The sequence below is a fragment of the Haliotis asinina genome, chromosome 8 (assembly GCF_037392515.1).
Source record: "Haliotis asinina isolate JCU_RB_2024 chromosome 8, JCU_Hal_asi_v2, whole genome shotgun sequence".
NCBI lineage: Eukaryota > Metazoa > Mollusca > Gastropoda > Lepetellida > Haliotidae > Haliotis > Haliotis asinina.
The window spans coordinates 1,160,181-1,170,866 of NC_090287.1; the positions used below are offsets into that span (position 1 = coordinate 1,160,181).

The window sequence follows — 10,686 nt, forward strand, 5'->3', positions numbered from 1 at the left end:
CTTGGAGATGAAATTCCTCCCGTGTTGTACATAATCCAATACATGCCAGGAAGTTGAAACTGTCGCTGTTTGAAGTAAATGTCCACTAGACAAAAGATGTGTAGCATTCTTGTGCACACATGTACAATAACATCACCCCAGCATCCCCGCGTCATGGCTTCCTAGTGCCTACCGATCATGGTGGAACGACTAAAACACGTGTTTATCTTATCAAAACAAACTATATTTTCAAATGTGCTTTTCTACTGTTAATGTTTACTCGACACATGGGTTACTGTACCTCATTATGGTCCAGGTACCTATGCCAGGGTCATGCTATTCTCGTCCCCTACAGGTCCTCTGCTGTTGTATGCAGGAACTTTCCTCCCTAAAACCATGCCCTTAAATCACTTGCAGGAACAACATAAACGATTCTTTGTGTTCATCAAAAAGCATATTCTACAATGCCAATCAAGCAATATTCAATAGGGTCCACGATTCAGTTCAGTGTTTGTCTCGTTAATGTATCTTGACCTAACGTTCACAGTCAGGACGGGTGTTTCTCGATGTTCTTGTCTTTTACACACAAAGACAGCTTCAAAACACTTCATGACAACACGGCATATATCTAGCATTGTATATCCGTTTCTGAAGGTGCTCAACAGAGACCTTGCTGTCTGGACATCGATTGTTGTTAGAATAACAGCATGTTATAAAAAAAGGATTACCCCCAAGTAAACACATTAGCACGTGCTCTAGGTGTCATAGACTACATGCGTCTTTCATACAGGACGAGGTCATCTAAACATGTACAGAATCTGTAAACCGTAAGGTCTAGATCTGGCAATATGCACGTGTTATAAGCTGACGAAATGTCATCATTAACTTATTTTCAATACAAGCTTATCATGAACTTTAGGCGGGTCTTAAAGAAATGTTAGTTACTGCTATATCGACGTCTAGCATATAAGGCTTTGTTTTCCAATTATCATATCTTAAAAGAATAAAAACATAATACGCACAAATAGAATACACGAATAATGTAAGATATTGTAGACGATTATGATTTAACCAGAAACTGTGGTCTGAAAATATGTAACAATATTTGCCTTATTACAGCAACTCGAACGGTAGATTACAGTCACTGTAACTTATAACATTAATGTGTCATAGGAATCACCGAGTGACAACTAAATAACAGTGACAGTGTCAGGCACAACTCGTTAACTAAATCCTACACCGCAGTCAATCTTATAGGCGACATTAGCCTAAGTCATGTTTACTGTCTGATCAAGAACCCTTGAAGGTCGATTTCATTCTAGACGTTGTCACATACCAGTCGATACATGAACATCCGTAGCAGTCTCATACCCGAATCACCGTCATGTACTCATTCTTTACTAGTCTCGTTCGTTTCAACTTAATACCTTAATCTTTACAACAAATAGGTGGGTCTAATGCGTATGTTCTCTGTTGAACAGTCGGCGATATTAGCCATGGATATAAAGGCATTATTACATAAATGGTTAATTAAATGTAGTGTTTGCAATTGTTATTGGACTCAAGTGTGTCTACGTGGGGTACTATAAAAAAAAAACACATAAAGCCTTAAAAATCATTATTGACCACTACAGCGTTTCTGTTTGCCGTGACACACCAGAGAACTCTTGCAAATGTATGAATAAGTCTGTGGGCTTTTAAACTTTTCCCATTCTGAATAGGTGAACGTATCGAGGCGCAAGGTCACATGATGTTGAAGTCTTTAACCGTACTATGTCCGATTTGGTGACGTCATTGCTTGTTCTTTGGGGAGGATGGGGGTACAGGGGGGCTCCGGGGATCCCACCTGTGGGGTGGGCGAACTAGGTGTGTCGCTATATACACTGGGATACCCTGCTTATGTATCTTCATAAGACCACCTCGCTGGTGTAATCGATAGAACTTCTCACCGGACAGTGTTCAGTCCCGTCTTACCACATCTACGAAATGATAATTTGTGTTACCTTGGTTGGTACTCGACATTAAAAGATAAATCAGGGCTGGGACTCGAAATTGTTCCAGTTATACAACGGCGGTCTGTAAATAAACGAGTCTGGAGCACACAATCCAGTGATCAACAGCATGAGCATCGATCTGCGCAAGTGAGCCTGGCCACTCGATGCCGTTAGTTGCCTCTTACGACAAGCGGTGTCGCCTTTTATGGCAGCCATGGCTTCCTGAAGGCCTATTCTACTCCCGAACGTTGAGGGTCCTCACCATTAAGAAATAAAATCGGGATTGATTGGAACTCGACTTCAAGAGATAATATAAGGGCTGACTGGCACTCTACATTAAGAGATAAAAGAAAAAAAAACAAGGGATTCAATCTCAGGATACTGTTTATTCTAATCATGTCAGGAAATTAGTCATCACAGCAATCAACAATATTATCATAATCAAAATATATACTGTACTGCAAAAGAAACGCAAGGTTCGAAAAAATGGAATCTCATCAAAATTAGCGTCCATGGACGTTGATGGAAAGTTTCATGGTAAAGTGACGTAATGATATGATGTCATGTAATTTAACGTCATTGCGACGTATTTCACTCTGAGGTATCCTTTATGAAGGTTTGTGTTAAAAAGAGTTCACGCTAGGAGGCGTACACGCAACACAAGCCATGCCTAGACTAACGACTGATCAGAGGGGAATGGCCATTGGGGAGTTGCTCTGAGGTAGCTTTGCAAACGATGTAGCTAGACAATAGGGTTGTCATCTTATCACCATTACGCGACGAATATCAACGTCATCAGCAAACCGGGCTTGCTGCTGATCGCCAGCGTACTGGACGATTACGAGTGACAACTCATGCACAAATTTGTTTCATCCGGGCTACTCATCTATGGAACCGAACTCAAACAGCCTTAGTTCATGGGTCAACTGGAGCAGTGTCCAGAGATACGACTGGGTGTTGTCTTCAACAACTGTTAAGTCAACAGTATTTGCTATCAAATGAAGGATAAGACATCATATATTGGTTGTCTTCTGTTTAACAACTTGACAAAGAGCCAGACTTGCGTTTCGCTTGCTGTTTAGTATATGTTTGAGGAAGAACACCTATAACGTCCCCTTGATGAATGATGCAGATCAAACAATCTTAATTATAACATTCACTTTTATTCCACGGATCCATGTAATACATTGACAATCAAAGCAAACTGTACGAACTTTTGATCCTGGTGGTCTAAGTCAGTCAGCAATGTCAAACAAATGTAATTCATATTCAGGAAAAAAAGTCCAGAAATGTCCAGAAACTGACTTTTATTAAAGGTCACATGCAACCAAAAAATCAAACATGATTAAAACACATTTATCACTTATTCATGACATATAATATACATTGCTGCTTTAAAAAAACAAATAAACAAAATTATAAGCGTACAATCGCGATTCAAAAGTGCAATATTTTGTACTAGGGCTTACTTCCCCCGAAACGAAGCCCTCGGGAGACCGAACCCAGTCTTAGCACCTGGATGTGCACTCAAGTGTAACGACGGATTCTGATTGGCTGTTTCATTTGCTGATCTGGTGAGGGTTCATTGTGTGTACAGACAGATGATCTGTTTGATGGGCATTTTAGAAGTATAGCCAGTCACAAGAAAGTAAGATTCTTTATGGATAACAACTTCTTTTTGTGTACTTGATGCGTCGTTTCAGTATGCATTCATATACTGTTGTCAAACAAAATCATATACACTAAAACAAGTCGTTATCCATGAAGAATGTATATAGAGATGTTGGGTTTGGAAAATACATGTTCTCAGAATTTGCGCTCGATACAATCAAAAATCACATCAGTAGAGATGGTAAACAACAGCGTGGCTGGAATCTGTCATCCGTCCAAGTACAAGGCAGGACTTGAAACTGACAAGAGTTTACACCAGTTTCCGTCAGATCAAGTCATCCGAAAAAAGTGAATGTAGTTTGTTTGCAACCCACAGACATAAAAACATGTCATGTGTATCACACGTGCCGAATTACATAATGTGGCAGAGACGGGACTCGGGTGCGCGAGTCATAAATCAACGTATTTTCTTTATGTCGTATACTCTAATAGGTGTTAAGTTCAAATTGCCCGTGGTCAATGATTGAAGCTGTGTACTGCATGTTGTCTTTAGCAGACAGGCAGGCAGACATCTAGGTGTGAATAAACCAGACACTGAGCTTTCTCTGTGACAGAGACTGCTTACCACAATCAACAAGTTTGTTTTACTTAACGAGTAGATCATTTACTTGTTTGTGTACACAACCAAGATTAGACTACTGCTCACGACCTCAGACGCTGGGCATGCATACTGTTTCAAGCTCCGCGAACCTATTCACTGCGCATGCGTTATGGACGCAGCGCAGCACAGCTGTTGAAACCAGTTTTCCCCCCAGCGCTGGGGGGAATTTAGTGAAACTTTTGAACTCCGATTTCGCGGGCTTTTTTTTCATCGCGTTTTTTTCAACTTTATAGGTTGAATTGGCATTTTTTATGATTTGTTTCGGTAAGTGCATACCGAAAGGTACCAGAATCTGCAAAGTTGTGTTTTACGTTGCCTGTGACCTTTAACCATTTATTTAAGAAAGGAAGAGATGTTAAATAAAGCTATTAAAAATCAGTATTTTTTCTCAGTTTTTACAGTGTATTTACACAAGTATATCTCGATAGAAGAATGCATTGTCAGTAGAACCAAGGGACTGGAAGAAGTTTAATCACATCCAGGAGTTGAGACTTCCTGTTCGAGGAGTGCCGAAATGGTTTGCCGGCATGAAGGAGGGACGAGACATGGGTGCCCCCCTCGGGGTCCCCGCGAACATTGATCCATCCTCCCCTGCTAGGGAGCTTACAGAGGAGTTGCGAGGCAGGTCAACGTCCGAAGGAAAGTCGTCTTCATCGTTATCAAACACCGACAACGCCGACTGCCGCCGCTTGTATGGGTCATAATCAGACGATGTGCTGCTTTCAAGGGATGGCTTCCTGTCGAAGTCCTTCACCAACCCTTGCCGTTTAGGGTAGGAGGGATGAGTGACATTGAAGCCACTCGATGATGGTGAGGCCAGCCTCCATGCTCCATAACCCAGCCCTGCTAGGATGAAGGGGGCAACGACTCCTGCAGTCGCGGCAACAGCTTCCGGCCAGATTGGCGCACTCTGGCTACCACCGGAAGTACAGTTACATGTCCTGGCACACTGAAATATACAAACATTCCAAAATAAATCAGTTATTTATATTCGTATTTCTAATCGATTTAGACATATCCTAGCAAATATCGGCCACATATCCATAAGAAATGTGTTCTAAAAGCGAACTCTAAACGGTTTAACTCTGATATGGAGGCAATGCAATATTCAGCTGGCAACAAGACAGACAAAACTCTTTCTCCTTATGATGAAAGAATGACACCGAGAAACATCAGTGTCGATTATCAACCGTAGCATCAACAAACGTCTTTCAACATCATAGTTTACCACGCTGGAGGTAGGAATATTGTTGAGTAGGTAATGTCTGGATATACTCGCTATGGTTTAAGTATGCGTGAGTGTGTATATGGATTATATTGCGAAACATGTCTGTTCGTCTTTCTCAACACCAGACTGTCTCTTTCTCATCATTCCCCGCTCTTAATAAATAGTGGACTGTCAAGATAGTTTGTTAAGTTGATTCAAGACGGATGGAAAGGTGTTCATGAACATCTTGCCTGGTAATGTTCACTAACTACCCTTCTAAACTGATATATTTAGGAATTCATGGGGACATTTTCTTGTCAAAATACACTGTAGATCGAACCCAGCCTGACGACCAAGCATAAGTGGCAAAACACTGTTACAGGGGAAACAGTTATATAAGAATAGTACAATGCACAATGTATTCTAAAGAAATATGCTCTGGAGGTCAGGGGTCAAATACGTAAAGTCTAATTAGGAATATATTGAAAGCTATAACTTACGAAACTGTCTGCCGCGACGACAAGTCCCAGGTGACAGACGACCACACACACAAGTAGAGGACGCGCCATTGTCAGTCGAATGTAGTGGTGACAAATCCCACGTTAAGACAGGGTCTTTATCTACGTGGTTATTTTCACTTGGCCATGGTAGATGTATCGATTATTGATCGATAAGAAAGCATGTGGATCATGTTGACATGGTGTTAATTAGTCAATTATAAGTTTCCGACTTTGTCACAGTTTGTTAAGCATTGTTTAGTAAGGTTTGAGCAATATCGTGACCCCTATTTCCGTTGTTTTGTTTACCCACCGTCCCCTCGGCGTTCTTCACTTGCCTTCTTATCACCTTCCCAGAGCTTGAGTGAGTGAATGAGTGAGTGAGTGATGTGCGACATACGTAGTAATAGTAGTAGTTGCAGTAGTAGTAGATGTAGTGGTAGTAGTAGAAGCAGTAGTACTAGTAGTAGTGGTGTTGGTGTTGGTAGTAGTAGTAGTAGTAGTAGTAGTAGTAGTAGTAGTTGATGCAGTAGTAGTAGATATTGTAGGACTAGCAGTAGCAGATGTTGCAGTAGTAGTACCACCTGTGGTAGCAGCAGCATCGGTAACAACAGTAGAAGTAGTTGCCTAATAGGCCCTGGCGCCACTCTGTAATCATTCATCTATTCTACAGGTTAACGGTCTAACTCGGATTAAGATAGCGGTACAGTGGTAGACAAACAGTGCCAGTTGCAGGTCAGTGCACGGTAAACACAATTTCAAAGGAGTAACTGAAGTTGAATGACAGATGATCAATCGTGTCTCCTGCTGGCTACTGGTGGAGGGTGGGGAGAGATGGGGGGCTCAAGGAATTGACTTGGTAGTAACTGAATATGATAGTCATCTCAGTCATGTGCTTTGAAGTCTAAATGTATGTAATGCGAGGTCCAGCCGTTGACACAGTATAAAGAACATTAAATCACACATGACATAATGGAGATCAGTAACTGATTTTCGTCATCGTCTTTTAACACCACATCTAGGTCACCCATTTGTGAAGTGGAAACAAAAATCTCACGTGGACTAAAATGTAAAGATAATAAATTGTATTGCTCGCTGATACAAGTATTGAAGATCAGATTTGCTACAGTGAGCTACTGTTCACGTTACATTTGACCATAAGTGTGATATACACGCTTCAAAAAAAAAGAAACACTAAAGAGTGTTTAGAGTTTTGAGTTTGAGTTGTGGGTCGCATATCGTATATATACTGACAATACCATGTTTACCGACAGGCCGTTTTGATAGCGCTCCATTGTTTACTTCCTGTTCGTGAATGTGACAGATCCATACTTTGCCAGTTTTCCCAACGGTGGGTGGGGTGGAGGTGGGGGGTGGGGGGGGGGTGGGGGTGGGGTTATGGGGGATTTCTTAACCCTTTGTCACCGCAATATATTAACCGTAACAATTCAAACAGTAAGCATGGGAACATCCTAAAATTTTATAGGTAAATTTGAGCTTACACATGAGGTCGTTTATACTCTAAGGTAAATGTAAGCTAAATGGGCACTTTAACCGACATGTTAGAACAATCTCTGAACAACGCGTCCCCAGCTTCCATGTCACTGTCCCATTCCGCCGCTGCAGGAGGAAACGCGATTCATCTCTGAACAACGCGTCCCCAGCTTCCGTGTCACTGTCCCATTCTGCCGCTGCAGGAGGAAACGCGATTCATCTCTGAACAACGTGTCCCCAGCTTCCACGTCACTGGACGCATCATGTCGGTGTAGTTTTGTCAGGACAGGTACAACTTTTGATCCATATGATCGAATTCGCACTTCTCTCAGACGATGTCTCGTGCATTGGTAGGTGAAAAACCCGGATGAATCGTTTCTGAGGTCACTCTTCCACTTCTAGGACGATATTCTGTCGAATCGAGGCGGGTATACCCATGTCATAATCGAGTTACGGTTCTGTTGTGGACGTTGACGTGTCTTGCAATGTATTGGGACTCCACAGCTTCCAAACTTCGAGTGGTGATATTTCTGCCAAGAGCAATCACTCTTAGCATCTTTTTATCTAACTTTGGTGTATATTTCAAAACGAAATAATGAGTTTGGTTTGGCCTTTTCCGCCATGTTCTGCATGTACTTTTCGTGTATGTATGTATGTATTTATGTATGTATGTGTGTGTGTGTGTGTGTGTGTGTGTGTGTGTGTGTGTGTGTGTGTGTGTGTGTGTGTGTGTGTGTGTGTGTGTGTGTGTGTGTGTGTGTGTGTGTGTGTGTGTGTGTGTATGGATGGATGGATGGATGGATGGATGCAGGCATGCATGCGTCAGTGTGTATTTGATTCGGGAATTGGGTATTCACGCAAAACAGTTTACCTGCACGGGACATGGAATTCGTTTATATTATGTCGATAATGTACTTGGCGCACTCACACAGTACATGCAGCCTTTACTTAAACTGGCGTAAAGGATTATTGAACAGTGACAGTTCGAGCACGATAGGTGCTTACATATCACCTTGATTGAATCTCTAATCGAACACCCTTAGGTACATAGATATTCCTCAGACAACTACAGACATCAATTTTGTAGATAAGCCATATCATCCACATAGTCAATTTGGCCGATCCTTTGTACAGGACTGGTATATTTACACCGTAAGCTTGTCAATATCACGTCTATTTCAACTGACATTAATGGAACACCATGTAAGTTATCGCTGTATATGCCAATGTAGCTACTGTCATGATTACTAAGATCCATTTATGTTGCTGACAATGGCGCTATGTGAAATGTATTACCCGGGTATTTGACAGGTGGCCATCAGTCTTCAGATTCTCTCTTCATATAGACCGTCACCACAGTCTCTGAGAGAGTTGTTTATCTTTCACAGTTGAACACTGTCGATAACACACCTTGAGGGAATGTACTGTTCAGGGAGCAATAACTCTAACAATGTTTCCACGTTAAACACAAACACAGCATATAGTTAAACAGAGGCGTCAACATTACCGTTCCCTGACCTCTGATAGACACCCTGAAATCTATACTTCCCAAGGAGCTGAAAATGGAAATCGCTGTACTCAGCCACATGATCTGTAGGTTTCTCAATTCAGTGACTAAGCCTTTCAATGATCGAATCCGGACTAGGCAAAACCCTTCCTTGGTATCACGAGCAACAATTTGGAATATGATAGCACTACCATCCCATTTTCTGATGTAGGAAGTGGTAGTGGTATTACAGTCCCATCTGTCGTGGTATGATAGTCCCATATGTCTTTGTATGAAAGTCCCATCTTTGGTGGTATGATAGTCCATATGTCGTTGTATGACAATCCCATATGTGGTGGTGTGATAGTCCCATCTGTAGTGGTATGATAGTCCAATCTGTAGTAGGATGATAGTCCCATATGTCGTTGTATGACGGTCCCATATGTCGTTGTATGAGAGTCCCATATGTCGTGGTACGATAGTTCCATTTGTAGTGGTATGACGGCCTCAGCTGTCGTGGAGTGACAGTCCCAACTGTCGTGGAGTGACAGTCCCAACTCTCATGGTATGACAGCCCCATCTTTAGTGGTATGACAGCCCCATCTGTTGGGGTATGGCAGACCCGTCTAACGGGTATAACAGACCCATCTGTTGGGGTATGGCAGGCCCGTCTAACGGGTATAACAGACCAATCTGTTGGGGTATGGCAGGCCCGTCTAACGGGTATAACAGACCCATCTGTTGGGGTATGGCAGACCCGTCTAACGGGTATAACAGACCCATCTGTTGGGGTATGGCAGGCCCGTCTAACGGGTATAACAGACCCATCTGTTGGGGTATGGCAGGCCCGTCTAACGGGTATAACAGACCCATCTGTTGGGGTATGGCAGACCCGTCTAACGATGGCAGACCCGTCTAACGGGTATAACAGACCCATCTGTTGGGGTATGGCAGGCCCGTCTAACGGGTATAACAGACCCATCTGTTGGGGTATGGCAGGCCCGTCTAACGGGTATAACATACCCATCTGTTGGGGTATGGCAGACCCGTCTAACGATGGCAGACCCGTCTAACGGGTATAACAGACCCATCTGTTGGGGTATGGCAGGCCCGTCTAACGGGTATAACAGACCCATCTGTCGCATTACCAGACATTCCTGATATGCAACTATGGATTACAGAAATACCAGTATACTCCTAGTTTCATGAATTATGTGAATTTACCACCTATGTCTGTCATGTTCATCCAATAAATAGAATTGACATAAACAAGTGAACGTGTAACTCCCAGTGAGTATGTTTGTGTGGGAGTCAATGCAATGCAGCAGCCTGTGGATTGTACGGCTGTTTCTAGTGGCTGTTTCTAACGGTTGTTTCAATAAGCTCCAACTGTTGGTTACCGGTATCAGAAGGAAGATTACACAACTTTTATTATAATTACACGGTGGTAACAATTATTACATACAGTGCATGCACAACTGTCGGACAAACCCTGTAGCAAAGTGAATAGATGTAAACATAATACAGTTTAAGACCATTCCACCTTACACTCCGTTTGATTTGAAGTGAGGCCGATAAATTGCTCACTAACACTCTAATGATTCCAACAAAACCAAATTTGGCAAAGTCACAAAGAATCATGAAATCTACAGGCCATTTCTTGTCCATGATTTGTCTCACAATTTTGATCATTTTGTTGTTGCCACTTTGCGTTATTTTTACGAGGGAGGGTCACTTGCTCTTGGAACAGACAGGTA

General features: G+C 42.3%; 1 protein-coding gene across 1 annotated transcript; it reads right to left on the reverse strand.

Moving 5' to 3' along the window:
* Nucleotides 1-3,116: 3,116 nt before the first annotated feature.
* Nucleotides 3,117-6,045, reverse strand: LOC137294988 (uncharacterized). The gene is made up of 2 exons (XM_067826226.1): nucleotides 5,953-6,045; nucleotides 3,117-5,194 (listed from the first exon to the last, which is right to left on the reverse strand). Exons 1-2 carry the CDS (start codon nucleotides 6,019-6,021, stop codon nucleotides 4,718-4,720), a joined length of 546 nt encoding a protein of 181 aa, XP_067682327.1. The 5' UTR covers nucleotides 6,022-6,045; the 3' UTR covers nucleotides 3,117-4,717.
* Nucleotides 6,046-10,686: the final 4,641 nt, after the last annotated feature.